Source organism: Syngnathoides biaculeatus, chromosome 4, assembly GCF_019802595.1.
Source record: "Syngnathoides biaculeatus isolate LvHL_M chromosome 4, ASM1980259v1, whole genome shotgun sequence".
Taxonomy (NCBI): domain Eukaryota; kingdom Metazoa; phylum Chordata; class Actinopteri; order Syngnathiformes; family Syngnathidae; genus Syngnathoides; species Syngnathoides biaculeatus.
In genome coordinates this window covers 1,091,566-1,117,041 of record NC_084643.1, presented here as the reverse complement: position 1 = coordinate 1,117,041, position 25,476 = coordinate 1,091,566, and the positions used below count along the sequence as shown (strand labels likewise).

General features: G+C 41.4%; 1 protein-coding gene and 1 non-coding gene across 4 annotated transcripts in view; one reads left to right on the top strand and one right to left on the bottom strand.

Moving 5' to 3' along the window:
• Positions 1 to 276: 276 nt before the first annotated feature.
• trnan-guu (transfer RNA asparagine (anticodon GUU)) lies at positions 277 to 350 on the bottom strand. The gene has a single exon. It is a non-coding gene; the product is annotated as a tRNA-Asn (tRNA).
• A 539-nt stretch (positions 351 to 889) lies between these two features.
• Positions 890 to 25,476, top strand: part of pdlim2 (PDZ and LIM domain 2 (mystique)) — a 37,532-nt gene continuing 12,945 nt past the window's right edge. Inside the window, exons 1-7 of one of the 3 annotated variants that reach the window (XM_061818533.1) lie at positions 892 to 1,174; positions 1,286 to 1,338; positions 11,002 to 11,126; positions 12,737 to 12,888; positions 16,252 to 16,321; positions 17,143 to 17,294; positions 19,409 to 19,472. In XM_061818533.1, the coding sequence (XP_061674517.1) occupies positions 11,034 to 11,126; positions 12,737 to 12,888; positions 16,252 to 16,321; positions 17,143 to 17,294; positions 19,409 to 19,472 (531 nt within the window). In that variant the 5' untranslated portion in view covers positions 892 to 1,174; positions 1,286 to 1,338; positions 11,002 to 11,033. Of the gene's footprint in view, positions 1,339 to 11,001; positions 11,127 to 12,736; positions 12,889 to 16,251; positions 16,322 to 17,142; positions 17,295 to 19,408; positions 19,473 to 25,476 lie in introns of all 3 variants that reach the window. The other 2 variants (XM_061818534.1, XM_061818532.1) reach the window with 2 other exon arrangements.

The window sequence follows — 25,476 nt, the reverse complement described above, 5'->3', positions numbered from 1 at the left end:
TGTATGAGGAACTTGTGTAGCCACTTTTTTGTGACATTTTTATATGCTGGGAGATTTTTCCATTGTAATATTTAGGTTGGGAATCAAGCATGAAACAATACAGTATTCCAAAATGACTGCATTCTTGTTTTTAATTGGTCACAGATTCTAAAATAAGCAAAATAGACGTTTTGTACAAGAAAAAAAGGTTAGCTACCACTTTTATAACGCAGTACGACGTATTCCACGATGAATAGGACTACTGAAGACAATTCAGAGCGTGCTGTTAAAATACAACGTCCCTGGGTGGGCTCGAACCACCAACCTTTCGGTTAACAGCCGAACGCGCTAACCGATTGCGCCACAGAGACATGTTGTGACTCAGGCAGACAACTGGACCTACCACATTCACGCCACAGAGACTGATCAGCCCAAGCTGGTTTCAATGAATTAGTCATGTTAATGTAATACGAATAATTTGTTATTATAATAATCCGTCCATCCATTTTCTTAGCCGCTTATCAATAATAATTATTATTTTATCATCCTGAAATGTTATTTGAATATTCTCATCCTTTTGTGGTTCATGTATTTCAATAAATAAGAAATCTGAGTAAATATAAGAATGCAAATTAAAGACAAAAATACATGCATGGCCTGAAAACATTACGTAGAGGCGAAAACTCGCAGTTGACTCAGCGAAAGAATTGAAAATGTTTCCAATGGCATATGACAATAACAAATATGCGTGCGTCATTGTTATTTTTAATCATCTTTATATTATGTGCGTCATCGAAACGACCATTTTTTTTAGTTGTTGTTCTTCGGGACACTTCCCGAATCAAACCGCGCTTGGGGGTCACGTGAGGATAATCAGCCAAATGAGATGACGTAGCAGGAAGTGATTTGAAGAGGAAGCAGTCCTCCGCTTCACCAGCAGGTGGCGGAAGGGAGCCGACGGCGGCGCGAAGTTAGCGGAGGAGAAAACGCGACAGTCACCGCGGCGATCGCCTGGCCTCTGCCCGCCCCTGCGGTGCGACACGCCCCGGCTTGCTGCCTTTGACAAAGCATTTATTTTGGTCGGAGCACACAGCACATGGCAGCGAGAGTTCGTCCCTGTGAGAACGTCCGGCGAGCGGCCACAACTTTTTGCCCGAGTTGACCCTTGCTAGCGCCGGACAACAGCAGCTCACCAGTTGCGCCAGTTCACGATTCAAAATTGACGGAGGACACTTCATAAATTTATCAGCTGACGACACTTGTTTTTTTTCTTCTTCTTCTTCTTCTTTTTCCTCCCCCTCACAAGTTGTCCACAGGTGGAGACGGCGACGCACTGACCTGAGCTCAAACTTATCTTCGGTGAGTAAACTTTACCTTTTCCCCCAACCGCCGAGACAAAGTTGGCTTAAAACTCTTTCATGCCTCTGAAGTCTGTTTTTAACTTGCCGTTTGCTTCCCGTTCGAGTCAAATGTGCTATGTCTGCCATTCTTATATTCTTTGTGACTGATAATTATTTAATGTTGTCCGAATAATGAACAATTGTCATTTTTTTCCCCTAAATATCATAAGTGGACGTCTACCCGTGTAATTGCCTGTAACCAATTATGATAATGAGGGTATTAAGAGGCTACTGGCTTATTTTAAGATATCGGGTATTCGTGAAGGCTATATTTAAGGAAATCAATAAAATATGAAATGAAGTCCTTCAACCCATTAGTTGGTGTTGCATTGCAGTGATTTGACACTTTGGATAATCATCATGTGCATCAGAAACAAAGGTCTTTGTTCTCAAGTTGCCATTATGATGATAAATGACATTTTATGTAGCCAAGGTACTGGTGGTATATGGGATTCAGGTGTCAGTCAGGAGTGGGATTGGGGGTGGGGGGTCATCACACATCCTCAATAATAGTCAAGCGCCTCTGGCTACGCGAGGTGCCCCGTCTTGTGTAGACCAAACACCTCTCCGTCTCGCGTCGATGAGGAGCAAGTCGGCCCGAACTCATAAAGGAGTCAGGGTGATTTGTGGAGGGGCCAGGTGCAAGGGTGATAAAGGGCCGTGTTGGACACCTTACCCGCTTAACTGCTCTGTTCTCCAATAGCAGACAATTCAAGTGGGCTCTTCCTTGCTTCTCTTTCCTGTTCCTTATGGGGGGAGGGGGTGTCTAGACATGACTGCACCTTAGCAGCTCATGTTTGGAAATGAACAGTTCCGGTGTTACTGTGCAGAAAACCAAGAATCACTCCCCACAAGTGCTGCTGCAAAAAAAAAAAAAAAAAACATAACCTGTGGGTTTTCTCAGGGTGGAACTTCCAAGCCAGCAGGAAGTCACTTTTTATCAGCACAGATACTTGAATGATCACTTTCCCATCCCATCATTTACCGAGGTTTTGTTTTTCTTCCATGTCACTTGGCTTCTCCCAGAAATAACACGCAGCGTTACGGCAGCGACGTTTCCACCGCTTCAGAAAGCTTTTCGCTAACCCAGCGTAAAACGTGACCGAATCATCAGCGGTCCCCTCTGACGCGGTATCGTTCGAGGAGGTTCGCGCATAGAACACGCTGAGAAAGGATGAATAGTGAGCACAGAGGATGTGGTGAACCGGCCCCGATTGCGGAGCGCTATAGTGCGGAAGCTGTTGAAGAGGTAGAACGCGGCTGAGCGGGAAGTCGCTGCGTTTAAGTAGAACCTAAGACTTTACTGGCAGTAGAGCTGCAGTCCCAGTTACGATTTAATATTTGACACTGTCATTTTACAACACACCTGCAATACAAGGGCGTAGTCCTCACAAATTACAGGTATGTCGCCGTCAGTGATCACATTCGACGACACGAGAGCCGTTAGCGATAAAAGCACCTGAACCGACACTCTGACTTGATTTGTTCTTGTTTATTTTCCCATCTCCTTGGCGACCGCGGCGAAACATCACCAAAGGGGTGTGATTGTGATGCATGAATAAAATGAATGTTATTTTATGCAGTCCAGACTCCAGGGAGAGGCTTGCGGTTGCATTCCTCTTGTTTTATTCAGCGGGTGTGTACCGCCGTCGCAGGTAGGTTTCGACCTGTCGGCCACGTGGTCCTCCTCCTCCAGTATGAAGCATCTGTTTTGTTCATCAGCCTTGCTGTTTTTTTTGGGGGGGGGGGTTTATTCTGACCCCAGTGGATTTTTGTCCAAACACCAAGAAACAAACACCCTCATTCAAGGTGAAGGTGTTGATGGAAGTGTCAGCTGTTTGGCTGCCTTGGATTTAAATGTGCTAAGTATATTATCCCAATGTCTGCTAAGTCACTCTGGAGCTTTTCATTCTTGGAGTCTGCTTTCCGCAAAAAAAAAACTTTTTTTTTTTCTTCACAGCCGATCTTATAGATTTTTTTTTTTTTTTTTTAAACAATTTGCACTGCAGTTTTAAACAGAAACCACTATTCAGTTTATCCAGAAAATGTTAAAGTATAGCTAGACTTCCATTCGAAATCCTGTATAAGGGTCTTAAACCGCTGAGCCGCAGACCCATCACGGGGCCAGCAGAGAGAGACTTGAAGAAAAAATATTTTATTGCTCATAAGATTTTTCATTTTGAAAACCAGTTGCATCCGCCAGTCAAGAAGCCCGTTCTGGTCATGTGATATTAAAAGTATGCTGAAAAATTAGGTTTAAAAAAAAAAAAAAAAAAGCTGGTGAGCTTCTTCATAAGAGTGCAGGTCCAATAATGAGAGAAGAGTTTGAACATCCAAGAAAAATTAAGCTGTTTGTGACAAGACTGGGAGTTTTACCGCATTTTCCGCACTATAAGGTGCACCTAAAAGCCTTTAATTTTCTCAAAAGCTGACAGTGCGCCTTATATATGGATCACGATTGAGCCTTTAGTACAGCGCCATCTAATGGATGCATAACGTAACCCTAGCCACTACTGTAGCGTCTATTCTATGCGCTTTATAATCCAATGCGCCTTATATATGAAAAACATCTTAATAGGCCATTCATTGAAGGTGCGCCTTATAATGCGGTACGAAAAATACGGTGCCTTAAATACGGGTTGATCACTACAGGTAATTTGTAAGACATCTACAGAGATTTTACTGTTTATAGGTGGAATTCCGTCAAGATTTGATTAATATATATATACATATATTCTCAGTTTTCTGCAATATTCTGACCGTGACCCATGCCAGAATCCACCCTCGTTCATATTCCGGTCAGACTTTTGCAAGCGAGGTAGAAGATTAGAGAAGAGTCTGTTGTTTGGTCGAATGTGTTCCTCCTGACCAATGAAAACGCTTGTTGTATGCGAGGCAGATCATGGGGCCATTTTCAAGTCAACACGATGGCGCTGCTAAGAGGAAAGACGCCTCTCAAGTGAAAGAAATTGTTAGATATGTCAAAAATAAGTTCCAATGGTATTGGATGGAACGAGAAATTGTCGATACAATTGGAAAAGAGGAAGTTGCCACTCTAAGCGACTTCATTCTCAAAATCGATCCATCTGGTAAAGCAGGGTTGTCAAACAAATTTTTCTCGCGGGCCATATTGCTGTTCCGGTTTCCCTCAGAGAGCCGTTATAACTGTGAAACAAAAATATTTAGTCATGTCATATCATTTTTACATGATCAATTCATTAACTAGTTTTGGAATCACAAATCACGGGTAATGTGTTTTTCAGCTATTCACGTTTGATAACACAAAAATGCTTGTAGTATCTCAATTTCATCATTTATGATATATGACAATTTGAAATTTTGGTACAGATTTTTAGTAGAATAATGGAAATTTACAGTCTAGATTTGGCTTTGTGGGCCACACAAAATCATGCGGCGGGCGAGATCTGGCCCCTGGGCCTTGAGTTTGGCACCTGTGTGGTAAAGCATTGTGCACATGGGGTCAGGACTATGGATCCGGAGGTTTCAAGGCATTGGAAGTTCATGCGAAACAACAAAAACAAACAACTGAAAGCAACGAAAATGGACTTTTCCATAGCTGTTGCATTAAGATGTCACCCCAAGGCCAATCCCAGTTGCAGACAGTGTAGTCAATTACGAGGTGAGAGTTCAGATGCAATTACTTGTAAAAATGTCCATTATTTACTGATAATGACACATGACGTTAATAATTGTTGTCAAATCCATGTGTTTCAGTCATTAACTAAAACAAGAAATTAAAACATTTTTGAATAGATACAATATACAGGCTATGAAAGCATGCTTGCATGCCATGATGCAAATCTCAATTCAATTTAGTAGTTTACTTCGATGAATTTGTAATTTTTGGGGGTAAAGGTATGCGTCTAAATATACGATCCTATTGTGTACATTTTGAAAACAGAATGCATTTATTTATAGATGTACTAGATGTATTAATAATACAATTTATAAAACTTGGACGTTAAAATTGGTGATCATCCTTTGATCATGTTTGCAGTTTTTCAGTCTGTTTTTCATTCAGTAAAATCACATGTCTGCTGTGTAAAATCTTCATATTTGGCAGCAGGCTGGCAAATGAGGAAAAGAAGTAAGCCGCCAATCTTCTTTGGCACGTGGAGCCCAAGCATCTGGCATTATCGCACGATTCGACACTTTTTTTAACTGCTCCCTTTGCACAATTGTCATTGCACTGATCTATAAGGGTGAACCGCGAACGGGTAAGGACACTCTGCCTAAGCATAACATAATGTGGGGTGTTGCTGTAGTCTAAATGCTCGAAGACTCTGCATCTTGCACAACTGTGACTCTTATAAGGAGTAGTTCCTATTAATTGAATGTTGTTCTCGTTAGCTTGTTTGTTCTTCTTCTCAGTACTCAAGATGAATGTCGGTACCAGGGCGGCACCGACTCCCGGAGACAAATACTTTGTGTGTTGTTGCATACTTGGCCATTACATCTGATTCTGATTAAAAGCCTCTGGAGATTTTTGGAAAGGGGGAAAAAAAGATTACACAAAGATGGGTTCTTGAAGAGACGGGGGCGCAGGGGTTCCACTAATATTGATGATATTCATACAAATGCACTTTTGGTCACTGGCTGCACGTGAAATACGAATCAAAGTTAATGATCCTAAAGAATACAGTCATTATCATCCCTGCAACTCTACGCACTTACACACTCATTTACCGACTTGTGCTAACTGGTTTCATTCATTCGTCACTCTTACACGTTCCAGCAAATATGAGTTAAGTCTTGTTTCTGTGGGCATCAGCCCAAGTGACACCCAAAAATTTGCTCAGTGGCAAACTTTACATTTCTCCCCTCTGCATTTTGAGTACAATGAAATCATTGCCTCCAAACTGCGTAGGAAGGCGTGCGGGATGTTGATTTACACGGCCAGACGGTTTCCAAATTAAGCAATGTCACAAAGAAGTTGCGCAAATATCGGTAATTCAGAAGTCACATTTGTAGAACCCTAGAGGCAGGAAGCTAGAAGCACCAACTTGATTTTAACACTCCCTCACGATTACTTTGTGTGTTTTACCCTGAAGGGTCAGGCTGTCATAATTGTTCCAAAATGACTTTACACATTAGACTGTGTGAATTTATTCGACTGAAATTCTTCTTAGAAAATGGGAGGGTGTCACTGAAGAATAGAACAAACTGATGATCGTTGCAACGTCATCTCGCTCCTGTTCTCTGAACACAAAAGCAACATGGAGTTCAGCAACCTTAGTGCCAAATAGATTAAATAACATCTGATGAAAAACACTTGAACACTGGCTTGAAATATGCTTGAGTTGCGATCATGTGATAATCTCCGCCATTTCTACAGACAAGCTAGGCGTTGCAGACGGCATCACCATGGCAACGTCCACAGACCTATGTGTAAGCGGCGAGCGGCGGATGTTTTCTGTCTACTTTAATTCCCACGATGATGGTCGGCAAAGCTAGATGCGTACAGAAGGTCAAACCCTGAAGATATCGATCCGTATACTCTCCACAACGACGTACTTTCAAAGGATCTGAAAGACTTCCCTCAAGTAGAATATCCGGACACTAGACATACACATGCTTACCGCTTACAAAATGATCAGAACAGACTTTAAAATAAACATTTGCCTTATGTACTCGAGCTTCGTTCAGATCTGAACGTCGTATATTTGCAAGCCACTTTTTTTTTGCCATTTTTTTTCGATAACTCCATTGTGTCTTCTCCTTCATGCAATCTAATCTTTGGAACTGAAAAAAAAATCTGGCATGATTATGATGGGCAGCTGACTCCTTTTCTGCAACAATGGCGCTCAAGTACCCAGATGAACAAGTGTGACGTCACATGGAACCCAGCCATACTGTATCTAATATTAATATAGTGGTCATCACGATTTTACTGTAGTTTTATTTACAGGGCTGTTCTTGTTCAAGCAAAATAAGTTTATGGTAGCTCTGGCATGTTGGGACTAATGTTTTTCTTCTCTGAGGAATCAATGTTGGCTCAAACACTTTTCCTCTTTGCCGTCATTGGTTTGATGCCCTTCTGTGGTGGCATCACAACAGGAGAAAAACAAACTGAAAAAGAAAACTTCTGGGGGAGTTAATCCTTTAGATTTAGGGTTTCGCAAACTTTATTTTGAGACCCAAATTAGATATCTGGTTTGTGTCTGGGACTGAAACTTGTGTTGTCTTAAACTTTGTCAGTTTTACATTCGTGCATATGAATTCAGATAATCAGAAACAACGTTTGCCTTGCAGTATTTCAGAAGTTGTGCATTTTCTCACCCGTTTCCATCTTTCTTTTGTGCCACTCAGCTGATGTTGGACTGCAAGCCAAATGGTGATTTCATGAAAAGAATTCCTCCCATTGTTTGAAAGTGTTGAATTGTGTCCGAAGTGGTGGGGCAGCAATAGCTAGATGTTACCAGAACAGCAGCCACGTTTTATGAATGTCTTTTATCTGACTGAACCAAATGTGCTCGGGAATGTCCCTCATCAAACAGTTCAGCACTTACAGCGGCTGACATAAAAATGTACCATGTCACCATTATTCTCATTAAATATATTTCCAAAGGTGCTATTGACCTAAAAAAAAATCTACAGAAGTTGAAATCAACCCAAAGTATGGAATAGATGATGAAAAGGGGAGGAAAGCAAAGGACAACACCTGAAATCTATTAATAATCAAACTGCAATCCAGCCTCTTGTCAGTGCAAATGAATATCAGTGGGTTCAGTCCTAGAAACTGGCCTACTAAAAGGTGTCTTCCAAGGCGCATCCCATGATTGCTAAGAGCAAAGAGATCTCTGCAAACCATCCATAAATTTTCTGAGATGCTTTTCCTCACAAGGGTCGCAGCAATACTGGAGCCTATCCCAGTTGTCATCGGCAGGAGGCAGGGTATATCCTGAACTGGTTGCCAGCCAATCGCAGGGCACATGAAGACCAACAGTCACGATCACACCAAAGGGCAATTTAGAGTCTCCAATTAATGCATTTTTCTGGGGACCTAGGAGGAAACAGAAGTGCCTAGTGAAAACCCACACAGGCACGGGGAGAACATGCAAACTCCACACAGGCGGGGTTGGGATTTGAACCCTGGACCTCAGAACTGTGAGGCCAACGCTCTACAGCTGCACCACCGTGCCGTCCATTACAAACCAATCGTTTCAAAATATAATGATGGCGATGTTTACATGCGCATAGCTAAGCATCTGAATGGGTCACTGCACACGGTTGGGGCCATAATGCACAAGTGGAAAGGCAATCGTACTACCATAATTTTGATTGATTTGGGTGCTCCTTGCAAGATTTCTGAACAGAGGAGTGCAAAGAATAATCAGACGATATCCAAGAGCCAAGGACCACCTGTGGAGAGCTTAAATTATTTGCAGTTACTGTTGTCACAAGGAAACTGGTGACTAATAAATTCCAACGCTATGGCCTGTATGCATGCTCGCCACATAATACCACATTGCTGGAAAAAAATAAAAAAAGCATGTCAAAGCTTGTTTAAAGTTTGAACATTTGGACAAGCCTTTTAAATACTGGGAGAATATAGTCTGGTCTGATGAGTGAAATTGAACTGTTTTGATGCCATAATGCACACCGCGTTTGGCACTTCACAGCAACCTAAAAGCGCCATACCCACCAGTCAAGTTCAGAGGTGGGAACATGATTGTTTGGGGCTCCTTTTCAGCAGACTGTCGTGGTAAATTTCACGTTATTGAAGGAAGGATCATTGGGCAAATGTACAGAGAAATTCTTGACAAAAAATTGCCGCCATCTACAAGGATTATGAAAAGGGAAGATAATGATCCAAAACATACTCCCATGAAAACCCTCTCTTGGGTTCAAAGAGGGTGGGGGGTGGGGGGGGGGCTTCAAGAATGGCCCAAACAATCACCTGACTTGGATCCAAGTGAAAATCTATGAAAAGACCTGAACTTTAAGGTCTATAAAAGAAGGCCATTCAACTTTAAAGATTTGAAGACTGCTCGGTTGGAGGAATGTGCCAAAATCACACTAGAGCAATGAATGAGACTAGTTTCTCCATATAGGACGCATCTTGAAGCTGTCATTGTAAACAAACTTTTTTTACAAATCATTAAATGAATACCTGTTCAAATACCCCCCCCCCCTCCAATGTCATTTCACAATTGCATCTTCTGATTCTTGTTTGGAGTGTTTTCGTTGTCTGGATTTCTTGGGTTGTTCCCAACATCTGATGAAATTTTCACGTCAATAGCACCTTTTGGAAAATAATTTAATGAGGAAATGTGGTGATATTAAATACTACTTTCAGCTGCTGCATGCTTTGTCCAAGTGCAATTTGAACATTTTCAGTGACCAATTACTGTAGCTTCAACTGTATTTCTTCTTTCCTGTTTTATAGCTCATACTGTGATGACATTAGCCCACCACTTGACATTTTGTAATGTAAATAGTGGCTGGTTTAGTATTTTTAATTGCTAAAAGCTGTTCTGTGCCCAAATTGTCTGGGCTTCTTGCTTCTCCCTGGTCTCGTCAAAACAGTTCTGGAGGATACCTCAATTAAAAGATACTAATGATGGCTCATCTAGTAGGCCTGCTCATTGTCCCCCTGAATATTTGTGAGCGACTGCGAGATAATGCACAGCTCTTCCTGGAAAAAGTGTTGTAATGTGCGGACAATTAAATGGGCTGGGGGGAGGGGGGGGGGGATGAGGTGAGAAGTGTTGTCTGTGTAGGTTGGATCCAGGTTTTGCAGACATTTCCCCCTCCCCTCCCCTTGAGTGGACGCTTTAATGGTATTTTTTGGAATGTTTGTAGTTATTGGCTCTGTTTTAGTTCCTGGGGATGCTGTGTAAAATCATGATTTCTATAACACATGGTTAATGTGTGTATTATTGAGCTTCTATTGCTCTGGAACCCTGGATATTGTGTGTGAGATTTGCTTAAATTGGATGACAAAAATTATTAATTAGAATGATTTTTAGGGAAAGCCAAAGATTCAGTTTTTTTTTTTTTTTTTTTTAAACCTAACTTTGGCTGTAAACTTTGAGGGACAGGGCAGTCTGGTTTTAGAAATTGGACTGATGGATGAATGGTAACAAACGGATTTATGGGCGTGCATTCCAGATAAGACTCCGAATGGGGAGGGGAGGGGGGGGGGAGACCAACTTCAAATATTGTGAACTTCAGGAGCAAGGCGGTTTGGGGGCGGTTACAGGCCACAAATTTTTATATGCGCAAACCCTAGTCCCTCGTTGGCCTGCCATATATTATGGGCATTATATGCAGTTGTATGGTTACAGTAAAACACGCGCCAGTGCTTTGACAAGATGCATTTATTTTCCTTGTCTGAAATGTCCTTTTGGATTTATTGAAACGATTTGCCTTTGCAGGTGCTTGATTAATGTTAGTCATTCCTCCCATTCCTCTTTAATATGGTTATGCAGTTGATGTCAAAAGGATTTAGCTGAGCGAAAGTGGTGGAAATGAAAAGCAGATTCCACTGTTCACTGTCTTCACTTATTTTTTTCTCAAGCAATGCCAGCAGATGCTCAATATTCAAACATTTGAATGCCTGTGCAGATGCTATAAGTTGTCATTATTTTCATTTAAGGTTTTTCAAGACTCTGCGTGCCAGCCTGATCAATGGCACTGACCGTGAACTTGATTGGTCCATCACCATGGGGCTTCAGAATCGTCGGAGGAAGGGACTTCAAAAAGGCCATAACTGTATCTAAGGTATTTCAAGACTCGCCCTGTTGCTGAACCTTGTCTTGCCTTATCAAACCATATCCTCTGTTTTTGTCAAAACACAGACTGTAATGGCATACCATGCAAAGTCAATTTCCTCCTCACTACGCCCCTTTTCTTGTCTTTGTTTGCATCCACAGGCTGTCTCATACCTATTTCCTTGCCTCCCAGACCCGTTAGAATAGAATGGAAGTCGATTACATTAGACGGAAACCACTGATTACAGTTACAGTGGAAGTTGAGGTGGGAGGTTTGGTCTCCCAGGTCAGCTGTCCATGCCGGAGTGTGTTTAAGTACTGACATGTTTTTGTCAGTGATAACGTGCACTTAACACATGCACGAGTAGTTTTTACATAAGCTTACTATACTGTTTTGCAGACACACCTCCCACCAGTGTTCCACACTCCAACATTCTCAGTTTCAATCTCCTTTGACTCCAAAAGCATTTATTTGCCTTCTTGAAAAATGATATATATAATGTGTGCTAGGTTGGCTTTTTTTTTTTTTTTTTTTTTTTAACCACTGCCCAGTTCTTGTCTCAAATATCAAACATTTTCTTTGAAGTCTCATAAAGTCCTGCTGTAAGAGATAAAACTTTATTGAAAACGATTGGTGATGTTCAGTTTGACTAATGGCCATTCTTCATAGTTCTTCCCTTTTTGCAGCTGAGAAGCCTTTAAGGCCCGATTTAATGTGAATCTGCTGGCACCGTCTTGAGTGTGCTTTTTTTTTTTTTTTATTGTTGTTGGCCTGGATAATAAAGAATTCTTTTTTTTTTTTTTTACTTGGGCAAAGACTTGAGAATAGCTCATCCAACTGTCATCCAACAATTGATGTTAATCCAGGCATGTCCTGATCAGAAAAGGCACCCGCTTTTGTGGGTCACCACAGCAACACTTAATTGTTCTTGAAGGGCCACAGGCATGGCACCTCTGCCCTCTTGCTTGGCTCAAGCGACTGGCATTCTCTCTGAAACAGAAGCTTTTTTTTCTCTAGAGACTGAAAGCTCACACTGTCTAGCACTTTTAGTGTTTTGCATTCTTTGTTCTTCCCTGTCTTTATTCTTAATTGCCGTCAGAAAATAGGTCTCATAAGCACATTTTTGCTGAAAATGTCAGTCCATAAATCTTACCAATTGTATCATCATCGAGCCTTTGATTTTGGGCTTTTATTTTTAATGCCTGTCCGCCGGGGTGTGCGAGGCCTGAAAACAGTAACCATAGTTTGCTTTCATTACTGTGGAATTTCCTCTGATGTGGAAGTGTGACATTGCCTTTGACATGCAATGAGTGTCGTTGTAAAGGTCGAACCATCAAGTCAGTCACACCAAGAACTTCAATTTTACTACTAATGACTGACATTGCCTTTCTACATATGTGCTAATAGCTGTCAACTCTGTCTTCTCTAACGTTTGGAAATTAGACTCTTGGATTAGACACATGATACAGACATTAGATAAATTCATAGCATTTGAGTACATTTCTTATTTCCGCCCACCCACCAATTTATCATTGACAGGTTTTCTCTGCACACTCACTTGTTAAACAGAGTATAAATGGGACCTGTGTTTATTTGAATACTTTTCTTGTTTTCAACAGGTCAACGGAGGCAGCAAAGCAGAGCAAGCAGCTCTCCAAGCAGGTGATGTCATCTTGGCCATCAATGGGGAAAATACTGCTGACATGCTAAACGCAGAGGCCCAGAACAAAATCAAGAACTCAAAGACTCATCTGCAGCTGATGGTGGAGAGGTATGTACCACGAATCAAAGGATTATCATCTCTACATTTTTGTGGTTGAATTTTGCATTTAAAAATACAAAGACTCCATAGTTCAGTTCATAAACATCTCACTTTATGCCAACACTACAGTAAGCTCCACTTCTTTCTTCCTCCACGCTGTTTTGTTTTAGTTATCATGTAAACACTGGACAAACAAAACAAGTGATTGCAATCAGGGGAAATACCAGTTTGAATTGGAGCCACATTGTTGTTGTCCCTAATCCTCCAACAAACGTGTCTAGAAGACCTGAAAATGTTTGCTTTCACTAAGGCCTGCTCTTGACTAGAAATTTAATACGGTCTTCCCTTGATTTCCATTCCTTGTCAGTCTCCCTATATCCTCCTCCCCATCGTGTGTACCGTAATTCCCGGCCTACAAAGCGCACCTGGTTACAAGCCTCACAGAGTACATTTGTACATACCTACGCTGCAGCTGTGTAAAAGCCGCAAGTGCCCGCATTGAAACATGAGATATTTACAAAGAAAGATAGTACAGAGAGTTTAGTGCTAACGCTAGCGATAACGGGGCTGGTTAAAATAAAATTTACCAGTCAATGTCACTGAGACACAGTAACACAACAGCAACATGCTAGCGCAGTGCTAACAGGACTGGTAAGTCACTTCCTCGGCACATATTCCACCGGTCTCATTTGTACCTTTTCCGCTCGAGTCCCCCCTTGTGGGTGTTAGAAAAAATGCACAAATTAGCCGTGTCACTGCATAAACCACAGGGTCTAAAGCGTGAGGAAGAAAGTTGCGGCTGGTAGGCCGGAAATTAGGGTACTTCCGCGTTAACGCCTTCGATGATCTGTGTCCATGTGAGCGTAATTTATGTACCCTGATGACATCGTGTCGCCCACTGAGCCAGAAGCTGCACTATTACTGATCGCCTGCCCATACAGATGTGGCGTGTCTACTTTAGCACTGTTTGTCGTACTGTACAGCACAAACTTCCAAGACATTTGTAATGTGGCAGCGTACATCTTCTGTTTATTTTGCTTTATGCATATTTTGGAGGCACACCCTTTTCCCAGTGGCAATGTGGTTTGCAGTGACGTCACTTCGAGGGATCAACACGTTGCTGTCGACTGAACATTCATAAGAAGAAAAAAAAATGAACAAAACTATTTTTAAAATACTTTAAGTGGATGGAAGGAGAGGTTAGATATACAATAGCACAGTTAAGCAGCATTTATAGTTGATAAAATCCATTAAGTTGGCATCATACACAAAATATGAGCCATCATGAGCAGTTAAAATAACATTCCCAATATTTCTTAGATTTATAACACCTGTGCTTGGTCTATAGAGAAAATTTCCCAAGCTGTGATTAAAAACTAGGACGTGTGATGGCCTCCATCCTTTTTTTTTTTAATTATTTTTTTTTGTTTGTTTTACACCACCACTTGCTGGATTGGAGGGGAAGTGCAGTTTATTATACCACTGCTACATATAATGCAGTTCATTAGCGCTCTCATTTGAATGAATTACAGTGAACATTTAGGAGTGGTGGTGATGGAAAGCAAATAGGCCACAGGGACATTTTTGGTACCAGGAACTCCAAGTTCTTGGGCTTGTTAAAAGTGGCTATTTATGAGATATTTACCATGACTTCTTTTTTGTTGAAGCACCTTCTTCCACCCTCTGAAACATAAAAGTAAAAATATATTAACTCTTATTCACCACAAGAAATAAGAAAGCTGTAGCACCTTCATCAACCTTCCTTGAAACTCTTTTCTCTTCCATTCCTTGAGTCTTTTTATAGTCTGGCTAAACTGCGTGTGAATAGCTTCCGGGCGTGAGTGAGTTGAGGTGGAATGTTAACTATTTCGGCCACTGAATCAGTGAGACTGCTGTCGGATCTGCAAGATCCTCCTTGTCAACAACACAGCGGGTGGATGAGTGAAGCAGCTCCATTTCAAATCAATTCTTTGCAGTAGCTTGACATCGCTCTATGAAGCACTCCATCACGTGTACCGTAATCTGTCATTTTCTTTTGAAGTAAATAATGGAGTGAATTTATCCCAAGTTTTCATATATATCCTGTATTTCAGCCAGGGTAGTTATTTGTTTTTGTACCATTTTTAAGAGGTTACCTTTTTATAAAATAGTGTTGTTTGCAATTCCTAGGATGTGTTTACAGGCACATTTTTAAATGATCTATATTTGCACAGAATTCCAGCATATCTGGTTCTGTTGCAATAACTGAGAACAATTATAAACTGCCTTATTTTGTATCATGGAAGAAAGGCTGATTTGCATTAGCTTGAATCTTGATCACTACAATGATTTCTATACATGCTCAGCATGAAATTGTTTCCTGTAATTTCAATCGTTCATAATTTTTTTTGAGTGAGAGAGATTGTCTTACAATGCACACGTTTGAGGAATCCACCCGAGGCAAGTCCTTTTGGTGACAGCTGTGAAGATTTTCTATTAGCAAGTCGAGTGCTGATTTATGTGGATAACATCTATGGTGGAAAGTCACAGTCAGCATTTTTGTCAAACGGACATTCATCTTTGTATCGCAGAGGTCAGTGCTTATAGACTCAACACAGATGTAACCATTCAACCTTTAAGTCGTATGATTGTCCGTTGGGCCCCCCCCCCCCACTTGTCAACTCGCACTGACAAAGGTAGAAGATAAGGGTAGGAAGGAGTTGGAAAGTGAAGTCATCACTCATCACTTTCCCCTTTTTAAATCATTGACATTTGTCTAACTTGGTTTGGATACGTAACATTTTTAGCTTGTGCGCTGCTTCCTCTTATTGTTATCTCTTTCCTACATGCAATATTGGGCGCTTAGGTAACGAGAGGTGGTGTGTTTCTGCGTGATTTACCACAGGCATCCGGGCCTTCCTGCGTGCCTCATTACCGTACCTCAGCCTCTGGTGCTGCAGCTGGGGGGGGACCCTGTGTTTGAATTGGCCACCGAACTGCTCATTTTTCCCCTTCAAATTTAATCATCAAATTGCTTGCAGAGTGTGTTTTTATTTAACTAAAGCAAATGTGACTACAGTAGTTGGAAGGAGGAGAGCCATCAGAGGAATATTTTTGAAAGAGACGCACTGTCGGATGCCAAAAGGCTCACTTGAACATTTTCCAGAGCAGTCTGAAAATTTTCCGTAGTGTCATTTTTAAACGCTATTCCAGTCAGTCAAAGTTTAATATAAGCTTCCACAATTATTATACTTCATTCAGCAGTAATTGTTTCAACATTGTTGCACTGTAAAACTGTTGGATCAAATATTAAGTTAACTTTAAAGCTACTTTGAAAGCATATATAATGAGTGTTAATCCTTGGCTGATACGTGTGGGTTTCTGTCTCTCAAGGCTTGACATTTCCGGCCCTAGGCAGACAAATGGCATCAGCACCCCAGAACAGCTTACTGGACGCTTTCAGGTCAGAATTTTATTTATTTTTTTATTTTTTTTCAATTTATTTATTCCTCTCTCCTGTCAGCTGGCTATTTGGGATTTTTTTTTGTAAACTATACTCTGATGCACAAACTCAAGACATCTTTATTCACAGACGAGCATGAGGATTTTGGCAAATATGGTAACGGATCTTTCGTTTTCGTTGATTTTTGTCGTGGGAAACGATTTTTCGGTTCCCATTGATAATGCTCATGGGAACTCGTTTTTACATGTACTTCAAAATAAAGCCTTAGCAGGCATGAGCATTTTGTCTTTTACGCTTAGCAAGCGACATGTTTGACTAGTGTTTGAGTGACCCGGATATGAATAACTCGACCTTGCGCATGCGTAGCACAGAAGCTGGAACCGGTGCTGTTTGTAAACCACACTGACAAAGCTGGGCGTTTTATTCATTAAAAATAAAGGGGTTCATGTAGGTTAGTTTTGTACAGATTGCTATATTTCGTTGAGAACTTGTTTTACATTCCACACATGGGCGAATTTTATTAAAAGTAAGCCCAGAGATCTGGGAAACGGACTTTCGGTTCAGTGTTTTCTCAGGCTGGGTAACGATACGGTAACGGAACAATCGTTTCCGTGAAATGCTCATGCTTGCACAGATGTATGTTCTGTCCCCTGTTGAGCTAATGTTTCTTGTCATTTATTTTTGATCATAACGGGCACATTTGGGGGGGGGGGATTGAATGTGGTTGCGTAGTCACTGTGAAATCCAAATGCAATGATAAGGAAATTACAAAAAAATCAATCAAATTCTGAAATACTTTCCTGCAATGGTTTGATTTGTAGGAAGCAGTAATAGTAAGTCGAGATGAGAACCAGAACTACAGAGAGTACAGCATATCCAGCCCCGCATCACTGTCCCCTGTGCCGTATTCACCACAACCTCCTAGCAGTCCTGATGGCAAGAAGGAGAGGTTGACACCCAACATGAACAAGAGGTAACGGCAAATGTGAATGTTTACACCGATCCTTGAAATGTAATGCTGTTTTCAAGATCCCATGATGTATGGTTTTGTTTAAAAAGCAAAAAAACCTCTGGATGGAGAATACTATGTACTGTATATATTTGCGGAGAGACTGAAAACGCTTCAATTGGTCAGTGGAAAAGTTTTTCAAACACTACGAAGGTTGTGTCTAGAAAGCAGGTTTATTCAGCCGTCATAAATGGTAAAAGGACATTGTGCAAAAAATCAGGCCTGACAACATAGTTCTAGAATGTCGAATGCCAGGAAGAATGAATGAATGACTGATTCATTATGCAAATTGGAAGGCTTTTAAAAAAAAAAAAAAATCAGTTGTACAATTAGTTTATCATATCAAATTCAACATGCAACACCGTAGTACAGTTTTAATCACAGAAACTTGAAATGCATAGAACATTTAACTGTTGCAATACGGAGGAAAAAGCTCAATTGCGTTATTCTTTCTCACAGAACAAATCCATTTTACCATGGCATCCGTGTACTACTTTGTTTTAGTACTTCACCAGTATTCTATACTACTGTTGAATGACATTTTGGAGCATGAAAGCATTGAGTTTCTTGACACAGAAGGTTGTCCACCCACACAAATAAATGTGTGCTGGAGTTTTAATGAAACCAAATGATCGTTTCTCAGAATTGGAAGCAATCTTAATTTTTTTTTTGTCTGAAAGCAGTCACTCTTTAATCTCTTTAAATTTCCTTCAAAGGATAGTCTTTGTGAAATGTATTCTGTTGAACATGTTGAATAGGATTAAAATTGGACAAAGTGCACTCTTGACGCTGCAGCATCCAGTGTCAATAGGTATGACAATAACAAAGTGGAGCCGCAAGCTTTTACTGTAGTAACAAAGAATATGCATAGGATATCACATTCCACCATTTGCATTCACTTTAACAAAAGCAGAATGTGGAACATTCACCACAGTTGTTGTATGCTGGCAGTTTGTTGTCTTTCTGCGACAACTTTAGAGGCCACGGGTCAAATATTTGGCCTCAATGAGTTGTTTTGCCCTTCGTCTCTTTGTGCATTCATGATAATCATATTTAAACTATTTTCTACGATATTTAAAGTGGCTTTGTGTATGTATTCATTCATGGAAAAAAATGTTTGGCATTATACTGTGACACCGATTACCTTATTACTGGACTGGAGATTTTAATACCCTTAAGACAAATGTGTATTCTAGAAACATTGCATTATTAAGTCTTTCACATTCATTTGTCAAATTGAATTCCATAGTAAAACGTGTGTGTGTGTGTGTGTGTGTGTGTGTGTGTGTATATATATATATATATATATTTGTAACGTGACTTTTTTTTTTTCATACGTAGCAGTGCTTTTTACATGTAAATAGCCTAATCCGTTATCGCCACCACCAAAAATAAGCATTCAAAGTACATAATGTAAAGAATAATGCAAATTTTGTCCATTTACCTTTGGCATTGGGTGACTATGCGAAGAGAAGGGTGAGTGACAAGCAAAAGGCATTGTTTGGAATGGAGGAGGAGGCAAACATTTGACAGGCGAGAGAAAACACGCCCACAACCTAATTTCTCAAATGATTCTTGGGGCCCATGGTGAAGAAAGATGAATGAACTTGCAAAAAATAAAAAAACTCATGGAAAAGTTGTCCCCCCCCCTCCCAATGTGTGCTAGCTTGTGAAAGCCTTCAGTGACGAGTGTCCAAAGGAAATGAAAAGCACCATTGATTAAAGATTTACATCCCTCCTAGCCAATGGGATGCCAGGAAGCTGCTACGGTGATAGCCAATGGGAGAGCAGCTCTATCGCAACACACAAAACAAGATACAAGATGTTTGCATTTGGTGGAATTTGAGAGCTGCGAATCCAGGGCCTATTTTTTTTTTTCTTTCGTATCCTGAATTTTCCTTCATAACTAGATCATATTTTTCCGAGAAGGCGTTTCATAACCTGAATTTTTCATGACTAGAGACTTTCATCAGTAGAGGTACCACTTTACACCATAAAGGTCCTAACATAATACTGTCCATATTTCCTGCCCCATAAATAAAAGCATCACCTACTACTTGCTTTCCTTATGTTTATAGTGTCCATCTGCGCTCCTGGTCACCAGAGGAGAAGAGTCATAGACTGTCCCGGCCACTTTCACAGGTTAGTTTTTGGAAACACTTTTTGTTTTTTGTGTTCAACGTGATTCATGCATCAGTCTCAGTCAAAAGCTTCTGCTTTTGAATCTTTGTGTGGTTCTCTGTGCCGGCGTGAGTTTTCGCTTGGTATGCCGGCTTCTTCACACATTCCAGACAAAGCACGTGTGTTTGTATGTGCCCTGTGATTGACTCGCCACCAATTCAGGATGTACCCCGCCTTGCCCAAAGTCAGCTGGGATAGGCTCCAGTGCACCCCCTGACCCTGAACAAAATAAGTGGGAGAAAATGGCTGGATGAATGGAACGCTTGTTTTCAGTGATCCTAAAGTCAGTCTTACCCTTTTAAGATGTGCTATCAGTTGTGAGGATGGAATAGAAGTGAAGGAAATGGATCTAAGCAGATTGGAACAGGTGGAGGATGGTGTTGGGTGCGGTTATGTGACAGTCTTCTTTCGCTGCTACGTTGAAAGGGAACTTTTAAGTCAGTCGTGAGGTTAGCTATGGTGTACAGATTACAGACTGAAGAGATGACAGGAAGCAGACCTGGAGGTAGCACAAATTAAGATGTTCAGGTTCGTGGTAGGAGTGAGCAGATTTGACAAAATCAGACTGCCAAGGTTTGATGTTTTGCAGACAAAGTTCAAGAGGGCAGACTTTGATGGTTTGGACATGTCCAGAGGGGTAAGAGTGAGTAGATTGGTAGAAGGGTGAAGGGGCGCTGTAACGACGTCTAACGGAACAAGCCCGAAGGAGAAGATCAGTAAAAAGTTGTCCTGATAGTGTGCTTCAAGTTTGGCTGCATACCACTGTATTGTTGTTGCGGTCATAAAGTCTGTGTACGTCTCAGGGTTTTGTTTCTCTTCTAACATTCTGAGATGGAATTTTTATTTTTTTACTGGATACCCGATCCAGAAATTAAAGAGGTTTTACTTGAATTGTAGCACATTGTGTGTGTGATGCCCTTCAAAGTGTCATTTTGTCTTAGGAGTACTTTACTGCAACAACACAACAACATTTTTCCAGCAGGGAGTGTATAAATAAGAAACGCGTCTTATGAAATTTTTCACATTGAAGCCAGACAGCATTTCTAGGAGATTTATCATCAAAATAATGGCCCCAACTTTGGGCCGTATGCAAGGAAACCCTATTAATCTTCTTAAGCCGTCAAATATGTTAAGGGGACGCTTGGGGTTATCATGCGACTGCCACCAAACAACGTTGCGCTTATTTAGAGTTCCAGCAACAAACTCAAAAAGGGGGGTGAATTAGGCATCTGCAGAGCTGTCAGTGAGCCACAGAACATGTTGTGGGAAAGTTCATTGGGAGCTATTTCAGCTATGTGTTCATTCTCGGCCTCACTAAAGACTGAACATGTGAGATGTCCTAGCAGGAAAAACATACAAGACCCCTTGTAATGGCGCAAGGCATTCCAGACTTTTTTAGAACTTGTGTGGACACTTGATAGTTAGACAAATATGCTGAAGTTTTAACCTAAAAATGTGCGTGTTCTCCCCTTCCCACACCCCAGAGGCTTCTCAAAAAATGTCTGTTTTGTTGGCAAATGAAATGGGATCCTGATCCACGAGCCGCTTTCACACTCTGTCGGCACATCAGATACTCAAGAGTACCGCAGGACCGGGATTTTCAAATCCATTTGGCTGCGCCTTTCAGCGAGAACTCGTAATGTGTGCATTACGACAGCTGTTGGGCTTGCCCCAATTACGAAATAGGTGCATCATGACAGTGACAATTGCTTTTCACACGTCGGACCGTGCGCGGTAACTTTCCGGTGGTAAACGTCACACAATGGACTTGGTTAGAGGTGCCAGAAGCTGTCAAATTCCCAGTTTGACTTCAATCCCACATCCGTACCGTAGAACCTTGACGGAGAGCTGTGAAAATGGCAGCTTAGACGGTTGGTGTGAAAGACAATTCTGCCACTTCCAGCAGTGTCCAGTCATAAAGTTAACTGCATATTTAGCTCCTGCAGACACAACAGAAATGCGACAAGAGATCGTTCCTGATATCATCACATGTGGTAGGACTGCAAAGTCATGAGACTTGTCAATTCAAGCGGTTTTAGGGCAAGAAGACTTTACAAGATTTCCGTAACGCTCCTTGAATCTGTTCAAGGCTGACAAGTGAGATAAGTGATATCCACTTGGATGCCCGAGGCGGGGGATTGAAAGGGACATGACAGAGTTGCCCAGAGTGAAGGCTAGCGGAAGAGAATGAGGTCTCGCTGCCAGGAATTTTAACAAGATGATATAAATGGCTGGAGGCTTTTTAAGTCATTGTTAATGGTCATTTAATGCTTCGTTTGAGGAGATGATATCACTAGAAAATTCGGTGGTGTGGTGATTTGATCAGAGGCATAGTTGTTTAAAGTACTGTTTTTTGGGGTTTTTTTTTACTTTTCAAACTTTGCAAAAACTAAACTGTATTTGACATATGATTAAATGGCTCGTAAAATGGATGGCTTGATGAATTAGTTGTGTATTTTCATTTTAAACTTCCAATGCATTTTTTATCCCTGGAGAACCCATGGCATTCACACCCTCTTTTGAAATTGTTACCCCAAGGGTTCAACAAGGAATAAATCATTGGCATCTATTGTTCCTATTTTTTAGTCATAAAAAAAATTGTGACTTTGTCAGTGTGCTAAAATTGATGGAAACCTGTTTGTAACTGAACTGCAATTTGAGATTTTAGCCTTTTGCAGTGGAGTCTTTTTGCGCCGCAATTTTTACATTCTGTAAACTGATATAAAATGTAATTTCTGACTCCCTTCTGCGCTTGACAGCTTCAGTATCATACAATTTTGCCTGGTGCATGAGTTATGGGATTTGGCTGACCCTTCTCCGTGAAGGTTGTTGACTGAGGTTTTAAAATGATTAGCGTCGGTCCCACTGCAGTGCTGTGATTAGCGAGTTGAATTCTTTGGGAGCGCCCCGTGGGGAACCGGCCAGGAAGAGCCTTGGCTGCCGCGTACATTATGCTGCTTGGGCTGGCAGGAACACTGCAGCTCAGTGTACGTGAGCAGGAGGAGGCTCAATGACAAGGTCCCGACTGCGAGGGGAACAGCGCTGCGATATCAGGTGATCAGCCTGTATGAAAAGTGCTTAAAAGGCCTTTCCACACTTCCTTTTGGATCCCTCAGTGAGCAGAGTGGGATGTGCGCAACTGGATCCCTCCCGTTTTCCAGCGTGTTGGGTATCCTGAGAAAATGTTGTGTACAATAGAGGCTGTGACAGTCCCAGGCGGTGTCTGGCTGGTGCTCGTTTTGCTTATGAATTACAAGGCTTTTCCTTGTGTGGCGAGAGCTTGAAGAGCGACTTGCTTGTGTCACGTTGTGGAAAACGAGGAGCCCGCCGACCTTCCCAAATTGTACTCTTAAGACATCGCAGCAATTGGTAGAGTCAAGATGTTGCTGAAGTGAAGTGCTCTTTGCGCCTGAGAAACTTTAAGACTCACCTGTCCTAACATGCACATTTATACAATTCATTTTCCTGAATTTACATGCCCTTACTGTTTCTTAGTCAGTGAGGTGTGTGTGGTGTGTGTGTGTGTGTGTGTGGTGTGTGTGTGTGTGTGTGTGTGTGTGTGTGTGTGTATATACATTTTTTTTTTTTATGAACTCTGAGAGCCTGATGCGAGTTATGTAATCCAATGTTATAAAAGTGCATGTTTTTCCAGGAAGCATTTGATGTGGCAATTGCACTTCGTGTTCCTTTACTTAATGTTATGAACCTTGATAATGCTACACTGTCACAAACCTAGTGATAAAGTACGCTTGTGTTTGGGGAATAAAGAAAATCACGGACCATTTTCGTTTCTGAGCGAGGCTGCTGATTTGGCAGTCCTGCATAGGCCAAGCCAGCGTCAGGAGTTGTGCCGCAGTTTGGCAGCGTCCACGCTGAAGGGAGGTTTTCTTCCTTGGTGTACAGTGAGCCCTATGACTGGTCTGTGTAGGCCCTTTTCACATGGACTTGGAGCCATTGTGGCCTCTGCAGGCATCATGCCTCTCCTCATCCTCGCCGATGGGTCAGCCTGCTTCTTTTTCTTTTTTTTGAGAGCGGCAACGCAAACTGGGGCACATTTGATTTTCACTTTGCTGCGCAGACCCTGACACATTCACAGGGGAGCACGGCCCCGCAAGTTTTATTTGTGGGTGTTGGCTTGGCGAGATGAGCCTTTACAAGTCGTTGCTGTTCATGAAGGTGGTTGAGCTCCGTGTCGACATTCCAAAAGTTGTCAAGGGAACTAGATCTGTAACTTCAGTGTATTCATCCCAAAGTGTGTGCCAGGCTGCCAGTGTCTGTTTTCTGTTTTAATGGCGCCACAGTTGAAATTGTGGGAAATTATCACATTTTTTTGTGACTGCAACTAAATGAGACTTAATTTCATTTTTTGCATGCCAGTCTTCAAATTCTTGTAAACATTAGGTCTTTGGCTGTACCCTTGTATTGTACAGCTATATTTTGTGTTCTCCCAAGTCATTTTGCCTCTCTGCAACACCAGACCGACTGGTACCACATTGGTTCTTGTTGTTTGAAAGCCCCCCCCCAAATGTACAGCAAGTCTCATGTGTTCAGTCTTATTTGGCCAATTATGATTAGAATTGTTTTACGTGTCCTGTTAAATCATACAGTTCTATTACCGAGCACATGTAAAACTGTGTTAATGTACAGTATAACCAATAATGCCACCCATTCTAATCTTAGGAGTGACTGGCACCTAAACGTGAAATAAATTCTTCGCACCGTTTTCCAAAACATCGGAGACAAATAGACGACCGCTTCTTCTGCTTGCATGCTTGAATGATGTTTTAATGTACTGTCCTGCACATTAAAACTCCAACACGATTGTAGGTTGGCAAGCTTTGTATCAGGGTCTAAGCAATTCTCACGCTTAGGCACTATGAATGATGAGTTTTTTCTTTCTTTTTTTTTTTAACATACAGAGTAGCATTCTGTGAACTTGGTGACGCGTAGCTCATCATCCCGTTAATCTCCGCTGTTCATTTGGCCTGTAATCTTCTACAGATGGTTTATATCAGGAGGAGCCTCATCGTGTGTGGCCAGCAAATCAAAACGGGGGGGATTAGTACTGGTATCACATTATTCCATGTTAATGAATGCTCTATTATGTAAGATTGAGCCAAAAAAATATGACCGTATGTTATGGAGGACTCCTATGATTTTAAGTTTGACTTGTAAAGCTTGACAGGGAGCATAGTTAAATATTAAAAGAACAGTTTCTTACAAACCGACCATAGCCAGAGTTTACGAAGCTGGATCATTTGCGTATTTTTCTTGAAACCTATGCAGAGCATAGTTCAGACTAAACTAACCCACACAATTGAAAATATTGTACTGTTTTGATAATTAACAGGAGGGGGTTTTTTTTTGTTTTTTTTTTGCAAAGTGAGATTGCCCTACTTGAAGTCCGAGTGGCCATATTTGTGACATCTGCGACCGCAGACCTCGTATTAAGAAGTTGATCCAAGGCTATAAAAACTTGAAAAAATTTTAATGACATGGAATCATTTGTGACATAACCCGATGGTCTTTGTGATGTTGACGGTTGCGTTCTCCATGGTAGAATGCGGGCCCAGCTATGCACTAGCGCTGAGACGTACTGTAATTACAAGGCTGGCTCCATCAGTGACAGTGAAAGACTAGTGAGTTGATTCCAGCCGCAGGCTTTTTGTTCGAGACCTCTAACAAAGAAAACCACTTGATAGTAAAGCCTGTATGTACACACTTTTATTAGTAGTTCTAATGCTAGGTATTTGGCCCAGTAAGTCTGCCGTATTCCACCTCATTCTGTATGTCATTATGTGGGGAGACAGTTGACAGATATTGCACTTTCTAATGGCAATACCGACAGTCCCAAAATAAAACGACGCGAGCATCTGCGCTGTGTAGCGCTGGCCCATGCCCTGTAATTGAATCCGTAGGGTGGTAATGATGCCGCCAGAGTGGCATGCTTGGAGCCAGACCGAAG